Raw genomic sequence first — 26,719 nt, 5'->3', positions numbered from 1 at the left:
GGAAATATGTAGCCATATGGAATCAACTTGGAATACCACGAACAGGTCCTTCCTGTGAAGTGCCAGGGCTGTATGATGAAAACATGTGTAACTCATCAGAAGGGGGCAGGGAACACTTTATGGTTGTATTACATCTCTTCTGCAAGCAATTTCAAGACTCAGCAGCCTAGTACAGGCTGCTAGCAAATATTCTTCTCACAGAAATTTCTGAACACAACCGAGGACATGCTATCCCAGGCAGGCAGGGAAGTCTGCTGGGACTGCCAAGGGCAGCTTCTGGGGCTGGCAGCTCCTCTAGAGTAAATCATCTAAGGGCAAAGGAATTCTCATGCTCAGCCCTTTCCTTGCAACTCTGACAGCAGCAAGGAGAGCCTGGTAAGAGGTCACTCTTGCCCAGTTCATGCTGGAATTTATATATAAATTTATAGCTTGTATTTTTCATGGAATTTTTGCTTGTAGTCTTGTCATCTTGGATGACTCCAGATTTTTCAGGTGTGCATCTATAAATATGAATTTTTGCTCACAGTGGTGTTGTCTATCTTGTTTAGCTAAGGGACACATGAAGGACAAAAGTTTGATCTGTCAATTCTCTTTCCTATATACACTTCTAAAAGGATACACCTGAGAGATTATTTACTAGCACAGCGTTTGCATCCTTTCCCAGCCATTGGTGGGTTTACTGCACAGAAACATGTCTTTCTGGCTTCTTTGCAAAACAGCATTGTGGAGAGGAGAGATACTTCCCTCTTCCAGCTCATACTGCAGGAGTGACAAAAGTCTTCTAATGGCAAATGCAAAAGTTTTCCTTTGCATTTTGTAGAGAAGAGTCTTTCAAGAATCACGGTATTTCTACTGATGTGATGGGTATTGTCATTTTGGGCATAGATACTATCAAAACTATCATTACTGTTTGAGTCCTGTTAACTGTAGTGCCAAATTCATACAATGTAATGGAGAGTAGATTCCTTCTTGGCGTTCGTTTGTGCACTGCCCAGGTCTTTGTGTGTTTCTTCAGTGAACGAGGCCTTGCAAACTCATAGTTGTGCCTCGTGTGTTGATAGCAGATGAAGATCTCATCAGCTATTCCTTTGCATGGTATTATTTACCTGTTGCTCAGGTGTGAGCTAACAGGCTATTACCATCCCAGCTTTTATACCACTTCATCGCTAATTATGCCCAGTGGCATAAGTTGGTAGCAGAACAAGTAACCTGGCTTTGGTATTGTTTCCCATATCTCTGAAATGGCTCCTTTTTTGCTAGCCCTACTTCAAATTTATCTAAACCCTTTGCCTTTTCAGGGTGCCTGTTATGCCATCTTCTGTTCTAGAAAATAGGATGTGGTAACCCTATGGTAAATCTCACACGGTGTGATTTCCATGGCCCTTAGAACAGATACTGTTAGGTTCCATAATTAGAAGCAATGTTCAGAGCTTATTCTCTGCGGAGGCCATATAGGTGGTCTTATGTATAACAGTCTTGGCTATTGCAGGAGTTCACAGAGCTCCCCCAAGTTCTGTTTACATCTTACACAGATTCAGGTCTCTTACCATCTGCTACAACTAGAAAGGGAATTAATTCTGTTTCTGCTGCCACTGAATTGGGTGCTTCTCTGAGACATATCGAAGAAGGGGATGCTGGACAGAAAAATCATATTTCTACTTTTTTTGAGCAGTTACCAGAGAGTCTGTTATTCTCTTTGAGGATTTAAATGTTCATGAGTATAATGGACTTGCTTTTTGGAATGCAAATAAAAATGGAGCAGGATAATCACATTCTTAACTAACAGTAGCTATGCTGCAAACGTCTGTCCCTGGTGCTCCCCAGTGAGTAAAGTGCTGCTTGAGTTATTAAAGATTTGCACCTGGTGCTGCTTTCTGTGTTATGCATCTCTAAAGAGGCAAGTAGGTACTACAATGAGCCCTCTAAAGACTAGACCATAACTTTTTCCCTCTTTTTATATGCTGTATCCTGGATTTTTGGAAGTTGTCATTGGATGCTCACAATAATTTCAAGGTAAAGAATTAAAGGAACTAGATATTTTTGACAGCCACCATTCAGAAGCAGACTAGAAATTATTGTGCTTGGTTACCTAATTATTTTTGTTAATAGACACTGTAGTCACTAAGCATCTTTTCTGCAAGTTTTCCTATCCGAGGGAGAATTTGAAATCATAAGCAAGTACTCTTGAGGGAGAAGTTCTTTATGGGTTGCTGGAAATGTTGCTGGAAATTCACTGAGTTGATACTAACAGATATGAAGAGTTAGATTTGGGCTACAGCTTGTATAAGAAATTCCTATCCTCTAGCTTACAAAGTTTTCTAAAAGAATACACACTAAGTTGACTGAGCACTTCACGTCTGGATTTTCTCCTCAGTTTCTTTTTTTTAAAATAAATTTATCATGCAGTCTTTTCTTGATGACTTTGCAAAACTTTACCATAATTCAGGCTTCCTAATCTGACAGAGACTTTGATGAATCTGTTTTTCATTTGCTATTTCATTAGACTAAAAATTCAAACCACACTAAGAAAAATTGCTTGGACACCCTGACAGCAGAACATGTGCACTGTTATTTGGAAGAGAAGAGATGGCTGGTTACTTCTGCAGTAAATGTTTGAAATGTATATGCACATCAGCATTCTGCACACTGCCTGGATGTGCAGAATTTATTTTTTCTCCTGCTGTGAACTGAGGGAGTTGAGGTACCTGCACCCTTCTGTCTCAGGCAGGAACACAAGGAGACGCTGGACACACACTCCCCTTGGCGGTACAGTGCCACTAGCAGGTCTCAGACCTGCGAGCTCCGGTGCATGTATGTACAGCACACCCCAGAGAACAGTGGTTTAGTAGAGAGGGATAAAGATCTATTCTTCAACCATATCCATGAGGCCATAAGAACTTTTCCAGCTGTGTAGTTCTTGAATGTAACAAAGGAGATTTAATCTTGAAAGTGCAGGTTGTTTTCAGAATGCTAAAGCTATTTCCTATTAAGTGTGTTATTGTTAAAATGTAACAGAAGCTTTGTAGATAACTGGAATGCTCATCAGGGACAAACTAGATGTAATAGGAAGCATGCTGAGTTATGATAATGTGACTTATCCTCAGAATATTGTTCAAACTGTTACTAATTTTATGTTACGTTACTAATCACACATCAACCCCTATTTTCTGGACCACTATGAGCTCTTCTATGCTTATACAGACCTGCTAAGAAACGCATACCCGAGCTTTCTCTCCTCAGATGGAGCAGCTGTTGGTTAAGATACAATTTAAAAAAGAGAAACATTCTTTAAAGATTAGATTGTGTAGTGCATGGAATTACATGCACCAATAATCATGTAGATTAAAGCCTTCTAGATTATTTAATGTTTAACATCTGGCTGCCGGCTCTCTGGTTTCCTTTGACTAGATGGCCCCGCGAGGTAGCGCGGAGCAGGGATGCCGGCACTGTGCCGTTGCCAGACGGGTTTTGCGGCGCCTTTTCCTTCCCGTCACCGCAGAACCCGCCGGCGCGGTTGCCGTGCGCGCGAGGCGCCAGCGCCCTCTAGCGGCCCGCGTAGTTCGCGCGCGGCGCTGCCAGCGACGGGACGGGCCGCACCCGGCGGCGGTTGCGCGTGGGCCGAGGGTGTGAACGGGGCTTCGCCTGTTGGGAGAGGGAGAGCCGCTCGTGTGCGGGCCTGGACCCTGCCTGGTGAAAACGGCCTTTTTAGTTTATGCCCGTTCAGATTCATCATGCCCATAACTAGTCTCTTCTATAGAACGTGAGTGGTTTTTCCTCAAAGCTGAGATCTGTGCTATGCAAATCATAAGCTTTGAGCATTAAGATATAAAATATGTGATAAACTGTTCGTCTTGGATACACATGGAGTCCATTAAAAAAAGATTTTTAGTATGGGCGTGTAAGACTAGCTGGATAAACTGCAGCACCTGTATGTTGTCAGAAAGAGCAGTAGTGAAGGTGCATTTAAAAATGTTGAGGTTGGTCCAGCCCATCATTGCCTCGTTTGGAAAGACTAGAGACTGTTCTGGTAGGCCAAAGGGGATGGGCAAGCTGCTGAATTTATTTTACATACCTTTGGAAACAAAAGCAGCTGCAGCACTGCTGACTTGCGCAGACACCAGTGATTAAGGTGATGGCTGTTACTGTTGCCAGTGGTTGGTACTGTTGCTTGTTTGACATGGGGAAGCTCAAGCAGGGAACAGCATCTCCAGAGTTTGTTCTGTCTCCTAGTGGTGGAGAAGAGAAAGGGGAGACAAGCACCTGTGTCTCTTACTAACAAACAAAAAGCAGAAGTCTGTGTTAACTAAGAGAAGGCTGAAAAAATTAGCATGTAGTGCACTTTATTCAGGCAGGAGCATTGTAACTTGGCTTGAATTTTCTTTTTCATGTGGTTAAGTTTATAGGTAGACTTTGAAGACTAGGAGAGGCTTCAGTGTTAGCTGTGCATCATGTTAGGAGATGGTGGTATGTGGCTTTGTAGGGTTGGTGGGATCTCTCTCCCCCCAGATATAATTTAGATTTGTCTGAATGGGTATTCCCATATATGTTCCACGCACAGTAAATAACGTTTGAAACAAAGTTGAAATACATAGAAGTGAAATAAGAGTAAAGCACTAATAGTGACTGAACTGGTAGAATCAGATAAAATTCTGCATTATTCTAATACTGATAAAAACCCTAATGTGTATATTCTTGTATATGCAATCAAACCAATTCAAAAGCTAATCCTTTTTATTGTGAAGAATGTCTTGCCTCTTAGAGGAGCCATATTTGGAAGTCACTCCCTTGGTCAGGACAGTAGAGCCCTGCATATCCCTATGTTCAAACTACACAGGGTTCCTTATCCAAAGGTATGTTACAGGGACACTGAAGTTGTCATCTGGGAAGGATTACAACACTGGATGTTCTCTCCTGGATTTGATCAGAGTACTGAAATGTGCTGTGAGGAATGTTGGTCATTATAGATAGCCAAAGGCCTGTGAAATCCGTAATGTAATTCTAATGAATGGTTTTAATAGGAGTTCTGGTTTCTTTTTTGTACATCCACACAGAGTCAATTGTAAACATGAACCATGTACATAAGTCTAACTGTTCAGGTGAAATAAAAAGCCTCATTGCTTGATTCTCTTTGTTCATGGAGTCTGAATTTGAAGTTTTTCACTAAGAAGCTTAGATTAAACCAAATCAGAAAACTTTCTTTGTATTCCACTGAAAAATCTTAAGGATATTTCATTACTTAAGGAAACATAACTTTATGAAACTGGTATATTTTAATCTAAAAGAATCTCTAATGACAATCTATGTGTTTTCTATTTTTAGCCAAACTTTTACAGAAAAGGAATTTATGTGGAAGAATGGGAGAGGGCAACTACCGTTGGAAAAAGGCAACTGATTATAGAAAAGGAGTTTCTTCAATGTTGAATGTTAGTTTATCTTGACTTTGGGGAAAAATGACTCTAAAATAACTGGAGAAGTAATGAACTTGGTGACTAAACTTGTGGATGGTGGTAGAAGTACATCCACCAAATTTTTATTCTTAAAGACAGTTCAGGATCTAGTGAGCAGGACTGAAATTACAGTCAAAGTGGGGGTCTTTCAGTCTTGGGAGTAGATGAGGAATGTTTTAAAAGTGAGATAAAGCCTACTCAGTCATTTCAAGCAAGTTAGGTACTGGAATATCTTAGCTCTTCAGTTTGGCCAGAATGCTTTGCTTGCTTTTCTGGACTGCTCTATGAACTGGTAAATATTTTGACTTTAACACAGCAGTGACCATTTTTTCTTTTCTCTTTCTTTTGCAGTGATTCTATTCTGTATGGCAGCCCTAATATTTCCAATAGGATTTTACATCAATGAAGTTGGAGGTCAACCATATAAATTACCCAATAACACAGTGGTTGGGTCTTCATATGTACTGTTTGTCTTATCCATTTTCTTTACAATAGTGGGACTTCTATTTGCTGGCAAAGTTTGTTTACCTGGCTGATGAATGTCTGAACTTCAGGACTTTATTTTGGAAAAGAGCAAGAGATCAGAATTGCATTCTCAGGAGGATGCCTAGATCAGACTATCGAACACTTACTGAAAAGAAGAATGCTTTGACTTGTTCTCACTATGCACTTTGGATAAAAAAAAGGAGAGCCTTTCCCATAACCAAATACAGACAACATTGACTAATCTCCTGAGCATATTTAATGCAGTCAGGTCTGCACTGTGATAGGAACTAGTGAAGAATGCTTTACACTGAGAAGCATAATGCCCCATGTTACTGTACTGTTCCTGTTTTTAACGTCTAATGATTTGGAAGTCAAAGTATTTATGAACTTTGTGGTAGACCAGAGGGTTGCAGAGGAATTCAAGTGAGGCTGGCCTCGCTGTTTAGGAGATTAGTATTTTACATCTTCCTTCTGATGAGCAAAGCCTTTGGCACCAACGTGGATCAATCTTGCATTACTGCACCAAGAAGCCAATAGATCAAAACATGTTCTCTAAATGTATGTAACAGCAAGAAGACATACATCCCCTCCTCCCCCATAAGCTCTAGAAAAACACTAAGGAACATTTTAGAGGGGGATTTCTTCCTTATATTTATATAAATATATATATAAATATATATATATTTTGCTGATGCAGTATACAGTGTGTGTGTATGTGTGTGTGTGTATATACACATATATGTATATATATGTATATACACACAAATGGTTCCTGGAAAAGAACTCAGAACGCTTTGCTAGCAAAACACTGTGGTGTGCAAAACTAGAACTCAATAGAAAAAAGCCATTTCTCTGAAGGCCACATAGCTGAGAGTCTTCAGTTTACCTCATTCTTTGTAGCAGCCCTTGATTTTAACAGTTTTTGTAATAGGTACAAACGATCCCATGCCTTTTTAGGTGCAATTTTAAGTTAAGCTAAAATTCTTTTTATGGTAATTTATTTGTATATGAGGGTAGAAGGTGAGATCATGTCATACCTTAAAGTTAAAATCCTAATTTTGGGAAACTGACACTATTTAAATTATTAGCAACTGTTGTACAGAAAGTCTCTTTTTCTACTGCATTGTTACATTAGCATTCATACTTGTTCAAGCACAGCATTTTACCATTGATAAGCGTTTCTCTAGCACATGTAAAATGCAATGTTTAAAGTAATGCAAACACTATTCCACTGCAAAGATGGATGAACTTGTTTTCATTTGAGTATTAATTCATCTTTACCAAAAAAATTAGCAATATAGTTTAAATTATAGTTTAAATAATACGTGTATTGTTTACTAAAGTTGTTATTTTAAGTGTGGATTTAAGGGCCACCCAAATTTGGAGTAAATATTCCTCACTAAAGGTAGTTTTATTTTTCAACACAAGGATAAACCTTTGAATCCATAGACATCATAACTCAATACTCAACCTAACCTTGCAGAAAGTACAGTTCAGTGTCCCAGGAAAGCTGCCTGCACTGTCAGTATTTATTTTCCAGTTAATACGTGGTTTACCTGAGATTCATTATGAAAACAAAAAAAATTGTACGTTTCAAGTGCTGTTTCATTGAGCTTTTTAGAAGAACTGCATTGCTAAATAGCCATTTTTCTAAAATGTTAGTGTATTTTAGAATGAGGTGGTTGTTAAAATATAATCAGCAGTTTCCAAAATAATCACTTATCACATAAGCTTCAGTGTTTGAAAATAAGACAATTTGCACAATTCTTTTAACTCTGTGCCATTCAGACCCTAGCGGGTTCCTGTCTTCCTCCTCCTCCACCTCTTCCCTCTCCCCCTCCCAAGGTATTTTAATACGAAAAGGTTATCTGCTGAATTAAGTGGTTTTTCTTTTGACATTTTTGAACAAATTTGTCACTGGAATGGTCTATAAGTGACTTTTTTTCCAGTCAGCTCACTCACAGGTAGAAGGGAATGTTTATAAACACTAAATTTTTCTGAAGTATCCAACCTGTCAATACAGCTAGACACCTACTTGGAAGTAACGGTATAAGTATGATTTGGTTCCTAATTTAAGCCTTCATCTGCATGGGTAGTTTGAGGTCCCCAGTGATGTTGATGGAGATGAAATGCAGGGTTCAGCTGCTGGATGTGTGTCTAAATTTGTGGTGATATCACTGCTGCATCCGAAGCTGAAGTATTGCTAAAACTTAGATCATAAATTATGTTGGAAAAAAGCGCTCTTCTCTATTTCAGAAAAGTCACCGTTGTAAATAGTTCTAGGAGATTTTTGTAACTGGAACACAGATTTCTCAGCCACTAAGATTTCTTACGCCCCAGCTTACTTATTTCTGTTATGGTAACATCAGGTATACAGTGAATTTAGGCTTAGATTAAATGAATCATCATTTCATTAAAAAATATAAACACTTATCTTAGATCATACCCAGACTGTGGCTAGCTGGCTGGAAATTTATCTGATTTGCCAGTGCTATTGCTCTGCATTAGTAAATGATAGCGGAGATTTAACTAGCAGATTGTTTGATTAAATATTTGAGCATTTTAAGTCCAGAAATAGATGCAGCCATCTGCACTTAAAAAAAACCCACCCAGTAATTGAAGAGACAGCTGTCAACAGTTGCTTTTAATAAGGTCACTAAGTACTATATAGTACAGTATTAATTTATAGCAGAAAATCATATCTTGTAAACTGTATATAAAACACTGTTTTATGGTGCAATCATTTGTCAAATTTATGTCTGTTACTTTTGTTTTAAAGTTGTGTGCATTCTTTTCATACCTAAGAGCATCACTGTAAAATCTGCTGAAGACTATTTATAGGTTTTATTTGCACAAGGTTTTGTTTTAAACTACAGGAAGTTCGCATTGAACATGCCTAAACATCTGTAGACTTTTTCAGTTCATGAAAAGCAAATGTTTCCATACGAATCTTCTCCAAAGGTGATCCCATATTTGTGTTGAGTGTTTACATAAACTTTTCTGATTCTGCCAGCCATTGTATTTAACTTTTCAAAGGACAGCTCATTTCATGCGTCACTAGGGATTATTTAGTCTTTTGCTTCAAAATTCCCCAAAGGGTTTGATGTCCCATCATAATGGCACGCTTTGTCATTTATTTGGCTAACAAAATGTAAGATTGGAAACTTTAAAATACCTTCAGAAGAAAAGCTAGTTAATTTGGCTGTATAAATCTTATCGTTGAGCTCAGCTGAAATAATTGCCTGGAAGCCGTTTGTCTTAGACCTGGAGAGGATGTGCTTCCCTGAACGCACCAGTCTCACCATTTAACATCGTTTTCCGTTGTTAATCTTGCTGGCAAGTGATACCAGTTTCCTGAAGACGCTGGTAGTGTGCAGCACCACCTGAGCCGGCCCTCTGGCTGAACGAAAGCCGCCAGATTAGGGCCCTCCTGTCATACCTGTGTTTCAGAGCCGTTGTTTAACCACTTCAGAACACAACTGTAGATTACTGTTTGCCCCAACACACACACACAAAAAATGAAAGCTGTCCTTTAAAACCGTTGTGAAGGATGAAAATAATGAAGGAAAGGGTGTCTGCAAGCGGGTTGTCCTGCCTGGGCGTCGCGTCGCTCCCCGCTCGAGGCCTGACCGTCTGCGTCCCCCGCCCCGGCCTTTACTGAGGATTGTTTTCTAATTGGTTAGAACATTTTTCGATTAATGATTTCCGAACAAATGTTAATACAAACTGTATAAAATGAACATAATTTTCTTCACTTGTATTTTTGTTATTGAGCAAGTTTATCAAAATAAATTGTCTACTAAAGCGACTGGCCTCGGCTGCGCTGACTGGAACCGCCCCCTCCCCTGGCCCGGGTGTCTCCTCAGCCCCGGCGGGGTCCCCGCCCGCGCTTCCCGCCCTCCGCCGCCGGGAAGCGGCACGGCTCCTCCCGCCGGCGGCAGCTGGGGCCGGCCCGTCTCCACCGGCAACGCCGTAACACGGCGGGACTTGGGGCTGGGCTGCTCCGGGCCCTGCCGCGCCGAGGGGGACGTGGGGCTGGGCTGCCCCGGGCTCCGCACGGCGGAAGGGCCGGGTGAGTGCCGGGAGGTGCCGCGGCCTGGCGATGCTGAGGGGGCTCAGAGGGTCCCTCTCACTGGCGCGGTGGCCGCTCGGGCTTTCGGGACGTGCCCAGGCTGCGGGGGAGGGAGGGAGGGAGGCCGGGGACAGGGGAGCCCTTTCCCCGGTGAGGTGAGTCTCTGGGGACGGGAGGGCGCGGGGTCGGTGGGGCTGAGGGGCCTCTGCCCCCTGAGGTGAGGGGACGGGAGGGCGCGGGCCGAGGGCTGCTCGGACACCCGCTGGTGAGCGGAGGGCAGGGGTGGCTGGGGCCGGAGTGAGGCGGCCGAGCCCAGCGAAGTGCAAAGCAGGATTTTATCATCGTTTTTGCTCTGGTTTTACAGCGCCTAAACCCGAGGGGCAGCTCACCTACGTGCCTCCATCCCCGCAGCTCGCAGCCCGGCTGTGCCAGCTGCTGGCCCCCTTGCCCCCGCCGGGGCTCGCACTCGCCCGTAGAGCTCGGGGTTTTGCTTTGGTTAATCTTCTTTTCTGGTTGAGCTGTGTAGCCAGTCTATACACACAATAACTGCATCAAGTCCCCTGACAAATAGCTCTTGCAGAATAGTTCTTAAAGGTGTTTTCTGTAGATGGATAATTGTAACTCCTTTTTGCAGCTGTTTTTTAATTTGCTGTTGTCCCACATGTGGTGTACTTATCATAGAAGTTGCTGACAGTATTAATAATTTTTTTATAGTGTATATTCCTGAGGATTTAAGCTTTTTACTCTAATACTTTGTCTTTTTGCTTTTTTTAACAAGGTTAAGTCTATTCATCTAATGGATACACACATCAGGAATATGGCACAGTTGTTGGACAACGATCAGTTTTTGGAAAAAGTTGGGTGAGGATACTGTTACAAAATCTTGTTGGGACTTCATATGTAGATACAAATAACTGTAGCTCATGTAAGCAATGTACTATGTCCTGTGGAAACATTTGTCGTATTATCAAATGGAACGTGTAAACAAATGTCAAAATGTAAAACAGTTCCTACAGAAAAAACTTGTGAAGACTTTATGACAATACAGGAATACTATGGGTAATGAAGTTATCCCATGAAATTCATTGTCTTTTAGGGTGACCACAAAATCCAGTCTACAGGGTGATCAACCACCATGGCAAGATTTTCCTATGTCTCATCTAGGACCAGATAATGGATTGCTGGTAACACATATCAATAAGACACAAGATCTGCTGGTAGGCAAGTTTTCCTGCTAAATGGAGCAACTAGAAAAGTAACACATACCCACTACAAATGCAGAGTGGGGAATAATTAAACTGATAGACAACTGATATGTTTCTTCATAAATACTTCACCAAAGTCATGAAATTACATATAGTTTCTCTGCAGAAATAAATCAGTCTGTGAACAAATCAGGCAAAACAATAAAGGTAGATCAACTGTTGATACTGCGTTTTTATTTAGAAAAGCAGAAGACAGTATATACCCTTTCAAACACTGTGAGGTGGATTTTGGAGATGCTTAGTTTTTCTTCCTCTCTGGTAAATCACTGGGGTATTTCTTTTAAACTCTCCTATTTCTGGTCTTCCTTCCCATCTCCTCCAAACTAAGCTCTCCTTCCCCTTACTTTAGCTCACAATCTGAGAGTGTTCTGAAACCTTCTTTTCCTTTGCATCCCACATCCAAAAGAGTATGCCAGTACCTAAAATTATGTTGTTCTTGGATATGCACTGCCTACCAGCAGCTATCCTTAGGACTTACATTTTTGTCACATTTGAACAGCACATTTAATTTTTCATGCTGCATTTAATTTTTTCTTATTTGATCTATAGAGAGTGCAAATGAAGAAAATACAGTCTAAAAAGGTGCAATCCACAGAAGAATGGCTAAGAAACTACAGTTTAGAATCCTTGCAATTAACGTTAGAGCATCTGCTAAATGGAGGCAGTATTATTTTGTAAGTGCAACACTGCCCTTTCTTTAGTCAGTCCTAATTTGTGTGCATCTCTGATGCTAATTATGCATAGTGTTCCAGGAATTCAAGAAACGATGTTGAAGAGATAGAGTTTACACAAGAGACTGTTAACAATTTTGAGTCCAGACTTTCTGAGTAAGTATCCATCTTGTTTATGATTCTGATGCATAATTGATTCTATATCCCCATCCCCCATGATTACAGGTACTGCCTTAAATCTTAATTTGCTATCTCTGAGAATTTGAGAGTATCTCAGCATTAAATCCTTTCTGCTGAGATTTAGGGCAGGTGATAATTATGTGTCACTACAGCTGAGGGGTTTTATTTTTTTAATGAAGATTGGTATCAGCCAGGTTTGGAACTGAAGCAGCTCATTTTAGAAAGGCAGCTAGTGCACAGGTAATACTGCGTATTTGTGGGTTATGTTTACTGTAACTTGGATTAGTTTCAGGTCACAGATTTAGTCATGATATATGGAAGTTAAAAGTTTTGTAAGTGAATTTTAGATGTATAAAGTCAAGGGAGCTTAAATTGAGGTAAACAATAGGTTCAATAAGCTGTAGAGTAATCATAATGTTTTTGCTGGTCTTCACAATACTTGTTAGACTGTTCCTAGGAGTGCCACTACTTCAGCATACCTCCCTATGTCAGTCATGAAGACCCAGAATCTTCAGAAGGTCCTCCTTCAGTACTTAGGCCCTGTGCCATCTAAGCAAACCATCTGCAAATCTGGTTTAAAAAAGAAGTAGCTTTTGTGTTTTGGAAAAGCCAAAAGTTTTTCACCATTTGAAACGTTGATTTAAACGTTCTGTTTGCGAAACTGTAAATCTAGGCATATGGTATTAAAAATAAATTGAAGTAAAACAGTTTTGGAGGAGAGAAAGAACTTTGTTTTACCTCAGGTTATACCTATTTTGCAATGAAATTTTTGAAAGTTGCGCTGCAGTTAGTCCAGCACTTCAGTGAGTGTGTGGCCTTTCAATCACAAGGTTGGATTTCATGAGTGTCTTAAGCAACGATGCAGTTTGTGTTAAGTACATCTGACAATAACCTATGTGTAATGAACTAAATTCAGTTTTGCCCAAGCTTCTGTTCACACATACACGTGGTGAATACCCCTCTCCTATCTCTGAACAAAATAGCCAGCAACTGATCAGAAGACATTTCAGTGATCCAGTTTTTCAGACAGCTACATATCTAATCAGTCAAACAGCTTTAGGGAAAGGAATATTTAAATGGTTAGCCCTGCAACCAATCAGTTGTATGAGAACACTGAAAACAGTATTTTTAAAAGGTGATTTTGCATCTGCAAGAAAAAGCATGTGATGAAGACAAATGGTTGAATGTTACATTGATACCCAATGCAAGAGAATGCCTGAGCTAAATGTGTGCTATGCCTTTTGTCAGAGTGATTGAACTTTACCAGCAGCGAATTCAATGGCTGTTGCAGGACAGCAGAAAGGTAACTTTAACTTTGCAGTATATTTTTAGAATGGAACTGTGTACAGCATTAAAGAATAAATTAACTTTTGAATGCTATTGAAAAGTGGCTTCCAGAAAGCTTATGTATTTTGTTTATTTACTGTGAGTTACACATCATGTGCACAATGGATTTTCTTGATCTTTTCATTGGTATGCAGTTTTCTGCTTTCTAGATCTAGCTTTTTTCTTGCTCTTGGCAAGCTTAATCATCAGGACCTCTCAGTGTGATTTAAACGGGAGCAGACAGTGCTGAGCAGCAGACTCTCAGACTGGAGTGGAGCTGTCTTGTCTATTGTACCCTCTCTTGCACAGCTGGTTAATCACTTGTTGTGCCCTAGCAGTGCTAACGCTCAGGAATGGGAAAGAGACATAGCTCGCTCTTGAAGGGGATAGAGAAAGAAGCAGCATTTCAAAATGTAGCTTCCACTAAGTTGCTTGATTTAACCTGAAGGAGATGCTGTAGACAAAGTTATTTTTTTATCCTCTCAAATAATGACTAGGTTGTCTTGGCAAGGAGCAAGTATGACTCACTGGTAAATATAAACTGGTGATTCTCTTTTTTTTTTTTCTTGGCTTTGTCACTGTGTCATTTTTATGCTAAAAAGCTTAAAGTGAAAATAAATACCTAATACTTGATTTAAAAATGACATTGTACAGAATAAACTGTAACATTTTTAAACTTTAGATAAGCATAGTATTTACAATGACTTTTCTCTTTTAAGGTGTTTGGCCTCATAAAAGGAACCAAAGTCGGACTTGTGGTTGATGTGTCCAGTATGAGTCATGGACCTAGACTACGGGGTTTTCAGAAGGACCTTTTGGTAAGTAAGAATAAAGCAGACTTTGGCAATTGTAGCATACTAATCAAGCTTTTGTGTAACTACAAGCCAGGAACTAGGTAGAAAAAGATCTGCTTAAATTCATAATATACAATACAATAGAAGTTTTCTGTTGTAGTAAAGTATGTTTTAAATGTCTTTGAAAATGTAGTCTTTGTTAATGTCTAAATGCAAACGAACTCCAGTATGTATCCTAATAATAATACCTTTTGTATTAATATTTAGAAGTTTCTCAATTCTTGTACCTGCATTCTCTATGGAATAAACTTGACTAACAGAAACAGATGTAAGAGCTAGAACCAAGTTCTACATAGAGCTATTTATAGTTTCCTTATGCCTTTATGTTTTGTCACAACAAGGCACACTTCACAATTTCGGTCAGAACCTTGGTGAATTAATCACTTCCTCAAGTCCCCAAAGAAACTTGTCATTTATTGTGCTCTGTATTTTTATAAGATTTTTTGGTAAGGAAGGAAGACATAATGTGACTGTTTTACTGTCTAACTTTGAAACTTTGTACAATTTCATTTCCTGCATTCAGGAATTATTTAAATTTTATTTATATTATCTGCATTTTTCGTTTGTGCATTTAAAAAAAAAAACTACTTCAAGAAAACTCAAGTTCCATGTAGTCTGGTTGGCTTAGCCTTAATACCTGAACTATTAATGAATATGTATTAAACATCTTTTAGTAATTGCTTGATGGGTGAATATGCCCATTCTAGATCAGTATGTTGTTTTGTGTGCTCAACAACTGAAGAGAAAAGCTCATACCAGTACAACAGATACTCCCTGCCTCCTGGCCTATTAACAAATTGGCTGCATTACCATAGGTTTGCAGGTTTTCCCTCTGTATGACTTTTTCGTGGAAGCTTTTCTCTGTGATAGCTGAAAATATTGCTGTCAACTATTGTTAGGAAATTACTATTTTTTTGTTGTTTACATAATAACCTGTCTAGAAGCAGCATGGATAGTAATGCATTAATAATTTTTTGTTTATAGTCCTTAATAGATGAACAGCTATGTTATAAGAAGCAATTGTACTGCCTCTCATTCAGTACAGAAATTTCACCTCTGTGGGAGAGTCCAAAAAACATCAATGTTCATGTGTAAGTAAGTTCATTTCTCTGAAAAATAAAGGTGTTTCAAACAAGGTCTCCACTTAATTAGAGCAATCTCTTGTAGATAATAAATAGTGTTTTTCATCTTGTGCCTGCAGTGATTTGTAAGAGGGGAAAAAACCCAATTAATTTTAAGTGCAGTCAGTGATTTCAAGCTGGTTGCTTATGCATAAAATATCTTAGCAGCTTCTGCAGTTTGTAGTAATCTTCATGATCTATCTCATTTAGCACCTGCATGTTAAGTGTACCTATTCCTTTTTTTTATCCCTAGGCTACATGAAGCAAGACAGTGGATACAACAGCTGGAACCTGGTCAAGGCTGCAATTTGCTGAAAGCCTTAAAACATGTCCTTATGGTGAAAGAACTGAATTCTCTGGTTCTTATTGTAGGAAGCTGGTAAATCTGTTATCTGTTGTAACAACCAGCTTTAACTTACATACAGAATTGGTACAAGAATCTGAACTTGATACAAAAATAAATAGAAAACTTAAGATCCAGGTTTTATATATTTTTAGTTCATAGCACTGATTTCCATTATTTCTTCCCTTTTTAAAATATTTTTAAATCTTCTCTTTTCTGATAGGAAGCTACGTTTTTCCTTTGCAGATCAGTTATCGCAGTAATCCATTGAGAGTCTGCTAGCTCTAATGCTACATCAATAAAAATCCTTCAGCATCATTAAGGATGTCACTGAAAAGGTCCACACCTCTGGGAAGATTAGATGATGAGCTAGATTTTGCTGTAAAATAGCTTTAAGCATTCAAAGATAGTCTTCTGTCTGTGATCTTGGTCCTGATGGAAAACTTAAAATTTCTGATTAAATAAATGAAACCAGGCTGAGATTAGATAAATTATGAACTTAAATTCTGCAGTTCTGATGTCGTAATTTGAAAACTTGCAGTAGTCAGGATTACAAGAAAAAGACCACAGTAAGGATTCTGGGAGTGTTACCCTACTCCTAATTTATTCATTATATTTATTTTAAATGTGCAAAAAAGGGATGGCATAAGCTTGGCAAGCTTGATATTTAGGGTGGTTGAGATAACATTTCACCTATTGTACTGGACACACAATGTTCAGTTAAAAGGTTCCAAGTTTTGCTTAGCTCTGCTTTGAACAGAAAGCAAAAGTTTTTAGTATGTGGAAGTGAAAACTTCCTTAATTTCTGTCCCTGGCAGAAGTGTAGCTGGAAGGAAAGGCTTTTACTAGCCATGAAGAACCATCAGAACTCAGGGAATTAAACCTGTGTGGGTCACTAAATTCTAAACACAAAGCAAAGTTTTACTTTCTTTCATGCCTATGGAAGATAATGGACATCCTTACACACAGTTGAAGATTTTAGTTGAAATTGTTTCTGTCGCAGTTTGTCACAGGAGGCAAAACCACAGATCCTGATTTTTAGCTTCCAGGGCTAGCAAGGAATAGTTTAGAACATTTAATCTATAAGCTGTTATGAACTGGAATAGAATCTTAGTGCTTTTATTATCGTTCAGGTTTTCAGGACAGAACAAAACCCCAGTAGTGGTACCTCAAGTAACTGTTGAAAGAGGAACAGGAGGTCAAGTTATGATAAATGACTGGATTCCCATGATTTGTTATTTCTTTCCCACTTAGTTTTCTTCCCTGTCTTCTTCAATATGGCCTTCTTCCCCCATTTGAATACTGCCATTGTTAATATCTTTTTTCCCTCTTATTTATTTATTTATTTATCAGCCCTGATCAGTCTTTGGAAATATTGTCTGACTATGCTCAGCAGTGTATGCTGGGGAGAAAACTGCAGACTCATGCTGTTACATATGATTGCAGCAATCCTGCTTCTCTTGTAAGTAATGTTGTTAATACTTACTTCCTTAAGTGTCTTGTCATTTGTTTCCTATTCAGCTGCAATGTCTTCTCCCATAAACTTGTGGGAAAGCTAACTTACTCATTAAAGAGTTCTTGATCTAAAGTTGTATTTTCTTTAGAGCAGATTTGCACACGTGAAAAAAAATTGTTTGGAGCATTTATCTTGGTTCATACCAAAGCCAGAAGTGGCAACCAAGTGATGTTGACAAGCTTGGCAGCTGAAGGGAAACAATTATTTCCAGATAATCATCTTGTGTGTTTACAGAAGAATCTAAGAGCTCTTTTGCAGGTGAAAGCAGAAAATTAGGGGACTTCAGGTAGGTGATATTGCAGTAAGGATGAGTGGGTAGTGAGAGGGATCACAGGAGAAAGACGGGGACTTGGGAATGAGATCATCTGAGTATGGCAGTCTCTGGGATAGGAATATTTTTGTATGGAGTAGCATCAATGCAAGACCTAGCAGCCTTGCTCAAATAGTGTTGATCGTGAACAGTGGTTTGGATGTTAGCAGTGACTGCCTGAAGGAAGAGGAGAACAGAAGGATAAGCAGTTACTTTTGATTAACTTCTGCGTGGAAACGGTTTTAGGTGTTGATTGCTTGTTTAAGCTTATCCCTAAGGCATGTAGTGACTTAAGTGGCAGGGAGGAGACAGTTGAAATCCTGGTAAGAGAAGATTGGATGTGGTAAGGATATTGTAGTTGTGGGAAAAAGGATTGCAGTGGTAGATGGTAGGAGAGGAGATGGGAGAGGTGAAAAAAGCAGCAAGGGGGTTAAGAGGTAATTGTGGGCTGGGGAAGGATAGCCTAATACTTGTAGACTTCAGTGATATGCCTTTGATTTGACTAGCACAATCCTGCCTTCAAAGGAGCAGAAAGTGACTGGCATTTTAACACAAGGTGAATGGATTTGAAGCTTACTGCCTATTTTGTGTATTACTACTGAGTTAGTTTTTCAGCCATATTAAAATAAGACTGTTAAGAAAACAATGGAAACAATTACTTTGACTTTCTCACTACATGTACCTCAAAGATTCTTTCTTTGTCTCTAATTGAGATTTGAATAGAAAGAACCCATGTTATCAAAAGAGACTACTAAATCAAAGTAACTATTTTTCTTCCTATTTATATATGTAGGCAGTTCTAAAGAACCTTGCAGAAGCTGTAAGAGGCTGTTATCATTGCTACTCTTCAAAGGGAGAGGTAGGTGACAGCTAGAGAGGCAATGCATTTTTCTCTCTTTTTGATGACTCTTCACTTCTAGAAGGTAAACTGGTTATCATCTGAGAAGTTTATAGCAAGACCTGGTGCTGAAAGTCTCTGTTATAGAAGTACTGAGGATGTGGTCAATAAACCTGTGTTTAATTCTTTTTGCAACTGAAGATGCTTTCCTAAAAGCACAATAAATTTTGCAGATATTACTGACTTAAATATGATGAGTAGGATGAAAGCAGTGGCTTACTGTAGACTGATTCAAAGTAATAAAATTATACCTCATTTATAAAATGATTCATAACTTACATGCAGTGCATTAGATACATTTACACTCAGTTCTGCTATGCTAGGCAGTCTTGTATAGATGCATGCACATCAAAGTAAGAAAGCTGTGTTTATTTGGTATTTGAATAGTAGTTAACTTATTTTTCCCCCTTTGTTTTTATATGTACAGAATTTTGATAGCAGTGATGTTCAACTGCTACTTCAGGAATCCCAGAAGGCTAAGAACCTACTCAAAAGCATCAAACAGACTTTTCAAAGAAGGATTGGTGGCTCACTTATTAGTAGAATAAGAGATGTATGTATCTTTTCATTTTCAGATGTGCTTTGAAGTATCAGGGGTAGAATTTTTTAGTGTTCACAATATGAAAAAAAAATTATATGATTAATCAAGTATTTTGATAAGTGAACTTTGAATATTACATCTTGGCCATCCATTATAAGAGCAAATTAAGGCCAAAACCAGGAGATTTTGCTAAACATTCTCCAAAACGCAGTGAGTTTTGTAAACTGATCCAAACGTGATGAAAAGAACATTGTACCATGATCATAATGGAAATCTAAGAGAATTGCTGACCTAACCATATGCATGTTCGTTTAAAAGAAGTTCCAACAGTACAGAGATACTTAATCCTAGGTGTTTAAGGTGGACACTTAAATCAGTTGCAAAATCATAATCCATTACTAGTGTTGAAGTTAGGAAGCTACAGTCTGTCTGTTACACATCTGTATTGGTCCTGTCTTACTGGCACAGTTTGGTCTGTAACAATTGTCCTGGTAATGTTTCTGGTTTTATGCATTATTTGACTGACATACCAGAGGTTCTTACCTTGTTTGGCTTTTTTCCAATAAAGTAACTTTTAAGTGATCTTGATGAAATAGGGATGAGGAAGAAAAAGAATCTCCTATGATTTTTCTTTTTTTTTCTATGGAATGGTTCGATAATTTCTAGTTCTGTTTTGAGCTGGTAGAGAGATTATTTACTCATGTCTGTCTTTCACCTTGTGCAGATAGTTTTAAGTGGAAATACGCATCGCTTCTGCCTTATTCTCATCTCTGTACTTTCTAGGGGCCTGGAAGTTTATAAAGTAGCTGAATTCACATATGGTTGCTCAACTTTAATGCCAGAAATTTGGCAGCACTGTTTTACAAATCTGTGAGGAATTTTTTTGTTAACAAAAGTCTGTTCTCTGTCACAGCTACTGTAGAGAGTTGTGTGAGGTGGACAAATCTGATCTGAAAGAGGAGCTGAAAGCTTCCATTGGGTATCCTTGGGTATCTGGTCATCTGACCTGAGACGTTCCAGACAGGAGGCAAACTGGTCATTTGTGAATAATATTTCTAACTCTGTTTCCCCTCATCCTCCATATTCCGTATATATAGAATTCTTTCATCTCTCTTCCAAACTCGTAGTTACTAAGGACCATGTAGACTACATGTAAAGCAGAAGTCACCCTGAAATTACTTAGAAGGTCCTATATCCCCAAATAAAAGCATGTCATTTCAGAAACTTAGTAGTCTAACCTTCTGTATGAAAAAATATTTCCAAACTCCTGTCCATTCAGAGAAAAAGGTCTCTTACCCTTTTTTTGAAACAAAGGAATTCTAGTGCCCCATAGGAATTTTTGTTGACTTGTTTCCATTGGAAGGAATGAAGACAGAATGTGTTTCATTTGACTTGGTGCAGGTAGAAGATGAAGCAGTCAAGATTCGATCTATGTGTAACAAAGATATTTTTCCTACTCACTTTTCTTAGAGAAATGATTGGCTGTTTTCATGCCAGTGTGTATAACCATGATGTTTTAATTTCCCTGTGCATTTTTACATTGTGGCAAACACAGTGAAGTTAATGGAACATTGTCCTCCAAGCCCCATTATTAGGAGGACCAATGATAGCTATTTTCACAGTATTTTGCTTGTTGAAATCCCAGCACTTCGGTGAACATAAGTAGAACTAATATTCCACGCTGGATATTTTGGATTGAGGGTAAAAAAAAAAAAGCTAAAACTTGCAAGAGTTTTTCTTAAAATCCATTTTAGGTTTCCACAGAATTTGCAAGTACAGCACCCTCCAACTTCTTACTAAAGCCTCCAAAGCATGAAGGACCATTAGTTATTCAAACACCATGCGTCCTGGCCAAAACCTCAACAGACTGGTTAAAGACAAATGGATTGAAAGGTAGCACAGAAAGAAGAGCTTAACAGGTATGAAACATAAATTAAAGAGCATCTGTTTTATTTAATTTCTTTGTTCCTTGCTATAGCTAAAAAGTTAAACCTTTATCAAGTTTTGGCTCCCAATGCCTTCTCTCCCGTGGAAGGATTTGTACCTATTCTTAAAAAAACAGTGTCATCAACTCTACATGAGGTAAGTGATAAGGACCCTTTCTTGTTGTTGTTTGGGTTTTTTTCTTTTCTTTCTGGGGCTACATTTTTCTAATTAAAATCAGTACTTTATAAGTTAGTGAAATTCTACAGGCTTTAACTGAAATTAAAGTCATAGATTCAGATCAGATACTTACGCCATTCTTAAGAATGATTCAGGAAGGAATTCCATGTTCGTGGAGCTTACATAGGCTTCTGTAAACACATAAGTGTATTACTTATCCTTCTAGAAAGCGATGATGCAGTTTGAATGGTATGATGGAACTGTGAAAAATATCCACGTTGACCTGCCAGTATTATACAACTATCAGGTGAGTTGTCTGTAGTTATTGGGCCTTGTCAAGGCTAGATTACTATCTAATTATTCCACATTAATTGTCCTGATACGTAAGTACTGCAGGGATTCATGTGCAGGCAGCTGTCTGTATAAGTCTGCAGTGATCTGGTCAGACTTGGGATCCAGATTCTTATGGTAGTGAGGAAGGAGGCTAAATAAGAGAAGGAGTCCATCAGCGCTGCTCATAAATACAGCAGCGTGCATTTTGCGATCTGTGTGTAAGAATGTATTTACATTATTCTACCCATGTATGTGTAAGTCCTTTAGTCTGTACGTTGGAAGGATACAATGCAATAGGGTACTCCCACTTGCTTTAACAGAACTGTCCCATTTCATCTTGGTTTAACCATTTAAAAAAAAAAGGATTGTATTTTGTTTTATTTCTTTTAAAGTCAAACAAGTTTTATGAAGAAGAATGTGTAATTGTTACTGGCTAGACCAGAAAAGACTCAAGGCATAACAGGAACATTCTAGGAAGTAGTGTAGGAGCAAGCTTGGATGATTGTTGACTTGAAAGATGTTGTGTGATATGAAAGTATGTGCAAAGGCACATAACAGCAGCAAACCAGAGCCTCTTCCTGTTGTAGCAGCCTAGTCCCTCGGATGTGTAGGAAAGAGAGTCAAGGCAAGGGATTATTCTGAGATAAATTTGATCTTAAACTATCAAATAATCCAGAAGACTGGTTGAATAAGGGATTAAAAAATTATACTGTGACATGAGTTTCTCTGGTAGGTGAGCTTTTTTTTTTTTTCTTTTTAATGTACTTGACTGCTATTTTGGGACATGCTAGCAAGAGGAAATGTGAGGAGAGTTTAGACCTTTAGACTTTTTGTTGGTTTTTTATCATTGTATGTTTTTGTCATGGACTGTATTCTCTTATCTTTACTAAGAATGAAATGCTGCTGTCAAAATGAATGAAAATCATTACTTTTTTCATTACTGTGCTGTCATGTTATTTCTGTATCAAACATTTGGCAATAAAGGGCTTACTTGAACTTTTTATTTTTAACTTAAATTTTCTATATTTTATCCATAGAAACTCCTTGCTAAAATGGTTAGAATCTATGAGAAACGAATTGACTGGCTGTCTGTTGCTAGCAGAAGAGTATGGGGAAGTGTTTGTGAAAGGAGGTATCGTACTTTGATAGCCCTTTTTTTGTGTATTGGTCATGGTTCTAGTTTGCCAGCCTTTGCTTTGTGTGTAAGTCAGCACCAAGGAATACAGGGCAGAGAATAGTCAGATGTAGAGACAACAGTTGCAGATTTGACCAGTGTAAGCAATCCACTTTTGAAAACAGACATTGATATTCAGCTTTTTTAACAGTCCAGTCAGTTTACTGAATTGGATGATCATCAGTCAACACAAAACTGCAATTTCCATAAGGCAGGATGAGATTTTTCAATTTGAGTTATCTAGCAAGTAAGGCTTTGGGGAATGTTCTATCTTAAATCACACATAAACAAAACTGATGTTTCTAGCCAAAGGTAGCATTTACAGTCAGCTTTCCAAACCTGTGCTGTTAGTATTTATGCCCAGAGCTTTTCTTGCACAGCCTCTAATGGGTTCTTATCAGAAGAAGAGATTCAACCTACCAACCACCACCTGCCTCCACCACTTGAAGTGCATTCTAGTGCCAGATGACAAATGACAGTGCAGATATACTCAAAAACCTAAGATCTTTTTTCCTGCATGAAGTTTGAGGTCTTCATCTGATTATGTATTTGAGAATGATGTTTATTTACATTGTGTGTGAGGCCTTTACCGGAGATTCCCACCCAATGTCAGGTGCACAATTGCTCTTTTTGTCCTGTTCACAAACCTTGAATATGAAGTTTGAGACAAAAAGGAAGATAGCTGAGACCATTATTACTAGAGATTTTCATTGATCAAGGATTGAATTAGCCCTTCTGGCCACTGTATTGTGTTGGGAACTCGCGTCCCACTGTCCATCACATCTGTGATTCTTTTCATAACCACTGCTCCTAAGATATCCCCTGTCCATTAACTGTAACCATCCTGCATTGTCTCTGCAAGCAAGACTTGATACTGGCCGTACTGAAGAAGGTCATCATTAACAGTTTTTCTCAAAACAGGTAACGTGACAGATAACGTCAGTCCATACCTGAATAACCAGTCTGTCACTGACTTACTGGGAGAAAACTCACCATTTATCTTTGGAGTAATACTACATACATTCCTGAAATGCTGGCTGGGGAAGGGACAGTGAACTGCCCAACAACTCTTCCTGTTGGATAACATCCACACGTTTCAGGCGTGTTTTGGATATTCAAGTACAGAGAAGAAAGAGGACCTGTTTAGGGTACAACAGCCATTATGGCACTATATGTGCCCGTACCCTGATAATTGCATAGCTTAAGAAAAATATAATTTTCTACTATCGTTACTATTTTTTTTTTTAAATCTCACCTTATGTTTTGCAGATTTTTTTTTTAAAATATAGATTCGGTGTTTATACATTTTGATACATAGCTAGAAGATACGTTCCCTGTCAAGTTAGAGTACAGTGATAATATGTAATTAAATAAGGGGTTTTTTTTAATGAATAATATATTTCTTATATAGGGTGGTTATACTTGTTGATATATCAGTGACAAACTCTATGTACATCATCCACATCCAGCATTGTTTGCGACTTTTACTTGAGGAACAAATGTCAAATAAGGATTACTTCAATATTATAGCGTAAGCAACTATCTAAAATAATTGTAACGTATTGCAATGAAAGAAATATGCTGAGAGATTGTAGTTACTAATGGATATATTTTAGATTTTGTAATTGTATTTAATGTTCTATGATGAAGCAATTGCAAGAGTAGCACTGATTCATTGTTATTGCATAAGCGCATGGATCACATGTATGGAGGCCAGATCAGTAATTAAAAATGACTGATTTGGGTGAGGCTCACTGGAACTGATTGCATTGTACCTGTAACCAATTCTCATCCTGCCATATCGTTCATAACAGTATTAATTCACATGTCAAAAACTTACTGGAAGAGGATTTTGGTCTCTCAAGTACTGTAACTGAGAATGGCCTTCAAATTTTACAGTAACTCCAATACTTTTGAATATGTAATAGTACTAAAATTCTGTACTCGAGACTGGTAGTCAGAAACGTATGACACAGCTGCTGAACAGTAGCTGGGTGGGTTTCTGTCTGGCAAGTAAAAGCAAACGACAGAAGCTCGTGGAGTTCCACACTTGGTGGGAGAACAGAGCCCTTACCTCATAAGAGAGATACAGGCAGCATCTGAGCGTTGGGGGTTTTTTGTCACAATCCTTCCACTGAACTTTTACCATCTCACTTAAGATCCAGTTCAGGAAAGAAAAATGTAGTCTGGCCCGCTACCTTGAAAATCTGACAACACCTGAGTGATGGATAAATATGAATAATTAAATGATTTGAAATAGAAAATAGTTAGCATCAGTCAATTTTACATCCATAATACCCCAAATGAGGTTTTTCTATTTCAGTGAATTTATTCTATATTTTTGCTTGTTCTATAGCATAATCTGAAAATTAATTGCTGTTATCTTTCCGTGAAAGATTTGGGAGTGACGTTGTGCCTTGGCAACTGGAACTGGTTCCTTCACAACCAGAAAACTTACAAAATGCTTGGAGGTAGGATCAAATAACTTTCCCATACATCTGAATTGAGTGATCATAGGTACCATGAAACAGATAAAACAGAGGAACAGATTTAAACAGCATTGTGAACAATTTAGAAATTTGGTAAGTTTATCATATTACAAAAATAGGTTGCCATGAACTATTCTACACTGATTGTTTGTGATGCTTTGTTGTGAAAACAGCATTATAAAGTTTAATATGTCTCAGTGACTTTGTATTTCACATGTATATAGAATATATATGTACACAGATACAGAAGTGTCTGTCTAAGAAGCACACAGGTTACATGAAGAATTGAAAACTGCTTCAAAATTAGTTGGGATGTGAAAACTAAACTACATTTTTCCTCACATACGCTGGACACAAATCCAGGTTTCTGTTTGTGAAGTCACACCCTGAGCAGTTTCATTATACCTCTGTAGTTTTATTTTTATTTCTGTAACTTCTGCTATATTACAATTTTTGCACATAACATTAAGAGGTAATTCTTTCATCTCTATGCTCTGAATCTTACCTTAAAAACCAGTTCACCATGGTGGCCGTACAGAAACTAGAACAAATAATTTGGGTCATTATATAACCTGGGTTTGCTCTCTGTCATTGTCAAAAATTTTAGACTCCAGTGCAGTGTTATTTAAGATTCTTAGTTCTCTTTATTTCTTTAAGCAAAACAAAAGCTGTTGTTGCTTCATTCTTTGAACTGTAAACATCTTTTTTCAGGTGGGTGTTGAGCTTGCAGTGCAAAGGGAGTAGGAATTTCATGAGTGCTCTAAGGAGAGCTGTGGAAGTAGACTTCAAAGACAAAGATAAACATGAATCACAAGGACTTTACCTGCTGACTACTGGAATACCTGATCAGGAAGCAGTAAGTATCATCACAGGCTTTGCAACTCTTCTGTAAGTTCCTATCAGAATTAATCTCAACTTTATTTTTCTCTCTTTTTTTTAATTTATTCTTTTGGCTAGTCATCATAGCTTGTTGGCAGAATACTTCTCCATTACATATCTAAGCCAGCACAACTGTTAGGATCTCAAAGTTCCATTTCTGCAATCGTTATTTGTGTGTTGGAGGTAGCAATTATTAATAATGTGTGAATCATAGAAAATTCAAGAAGGGTTTTTAAGATTCCTTTCCCACTCCAGCTCTGGCCATCATTTCACCACAAATTTCTGAATCTGAACAAACCAATTCTGATTTTGTATGATATAATTTCCTAATAACTCGTGGGAACAAAGCCATGAATAATTTTACAGTGAAACTCCATAGTACACTATGTAGAGACAACTCCTGTCTTTAATAACAGTGATCCATTGCTTGGATATACGTTTGCAGTGCATGTGATCTGTGGCTGTTAAGCCACGTGCACAGCCTGGAGTTTCTGTACATATGGTAATCCAACTGGAGTAACCATGCGTGTACAGCAGGGTTTCTCTTGCTTTTGTTACCAAACTTCTGGAAATTCTGGGCAAACCTAAGAAATAATTAAAAGCCCATGCAGATAACAAGAAAACAAAGGATGCGTGCAAAAAGCCAAATGGATAGTTCCATCCCTACTTCTTTGCCTCAGTGCATGACTACCCTGAAGTCCATGACCTGTG

The 26,719-nt window shown here is 38.4% G+C and overlaps 2 protein-coding genes across 4 annotated transcripts in view; both read left to right on the top strand.

Moving 5' to 3' along the window:
- The window catches only part of MOSMO (modulator of smoothened), a 34,216-nt gene extending 24,479 nt beyond the window's left edge, over positions 1 to 9,737 (top strand). The window contains exons 4-5 of one of the 3 annotated variants that reach the window (XR_012625235.1): positions 5,320 to 5,423; positions 5,799 to 5,860. Coding sequence is in view for 1 of the 3 variants with exons in the window: in XM_074840755.1 (XP_074696856.1) it covers positions 5,799 to 5,983 (185 nt within the window). In the remaining 2 variants the exon portion in view is untranslated. Of the gene's footprint in view, positions 1 to 5,319; positions 5,424 to 5,798 lie in introns of all 3 variants that reach the window. The other 2 variants (XR_012625234.1, XM_074840755.1) reach the window with 2 other exon arrangements.
- Positions 9,738 to 9,870: 133 nt separating this feature from the next.
- The window catches only part of VWA3A (von Willebrand factor A domain containing 3A), a 34,796-nt gene continuing 17,947 nt past the window's right edge, over positions 9,871 to 26,719 (top strand). The window contains exons 1-19 of the mRNA XM_074840754.1: positions 9,871 to 10,005; positions 10,784 to 10,866; positions 11,102 to 11,189; positions 11,820 to 11,944; positions 12,023 to 12,097; positions 13,370 to 13,424; positions 14,167 to 14,265; positions 15,286 to 15,392; positions 15,676 to 15,801; positions 17,119 to 17,227; positions 18,385 to 18,450; positions 18,917 to 19,042; positions 20,785 to 20,923; positions 21,009 to 21,112; positions 21,360 to 21,440; positions 22,504 to 22,598; positions 24,052 to 24,171; positions 25,037 to 25,111; positions 25,841 to 25,985. Coding sequence (XP_074696855.1) covers positions 10,802 to 10,866; positions 11,102 to 11,189; positions 11,820 to 11,944; positions 12,023 to 12,097; positions 13,370 to 13,424; positions 14,167 to 14,265; positions 15,286 to 15,392; positions 15,676 to 15,801; positions 17,119 to 17,227; positions 18,385 to 18,450; positions 18,917 to 19,042; positions 20,785 to 20,923; positions 21,009 to 21,112; positions 21,360 to 21,440; positions 22,504 to 22,598; positions 24,052 to 24,171; positions 25,037 to 25,111; positions 25,841 to 25,985 — 1,800 coding nt within the window. The 5' untranslated portion in view covers positions 9,871 to 10,005; positions 10,784 to 10,801. The remainder of the gene's footprint in view (positions 10,006 to 10,783; positions 10,867 to 11,101; positions 11,190 to 11,819; positions 11,945 to 12,022; positions 12,098 to 13,369; positions 13,425 to 14,166; positions 14,266 to 15,285; positions 15,393 to 15,675; positions 15,802 to 17,118; positions 17,228 to 18,384; positions 18,451 to 18,916; positions 19,043 to 20,784; positions 20,924 to 21,008; positions 21,113 to 21,359; positions 21,441 to 22,503; positions 22,599 to 24,051; positions 24,172 to 25,036; positions 25,112 to 25,840; positions 25,986 to 26,719) is intronic.

Source organism: Strix aluco, chromosome 15 (genome assembly GCF_031877795.1).
Source record: "Strix aluco isolate bStrAlu1 chromosome 15, bStrAlu1.hap1, whole genome shotgun sequence".
Lineage (NCBI taxonomy): Eukaryota > Metazoa > Chordata > Aves > Strigiformes > Strigidae > Strix > Strix aluco.
Note: the sequence above shows the minus strand (reverse complement) of the source record. Positions and strands in the feature narration are given on the sequence as shown.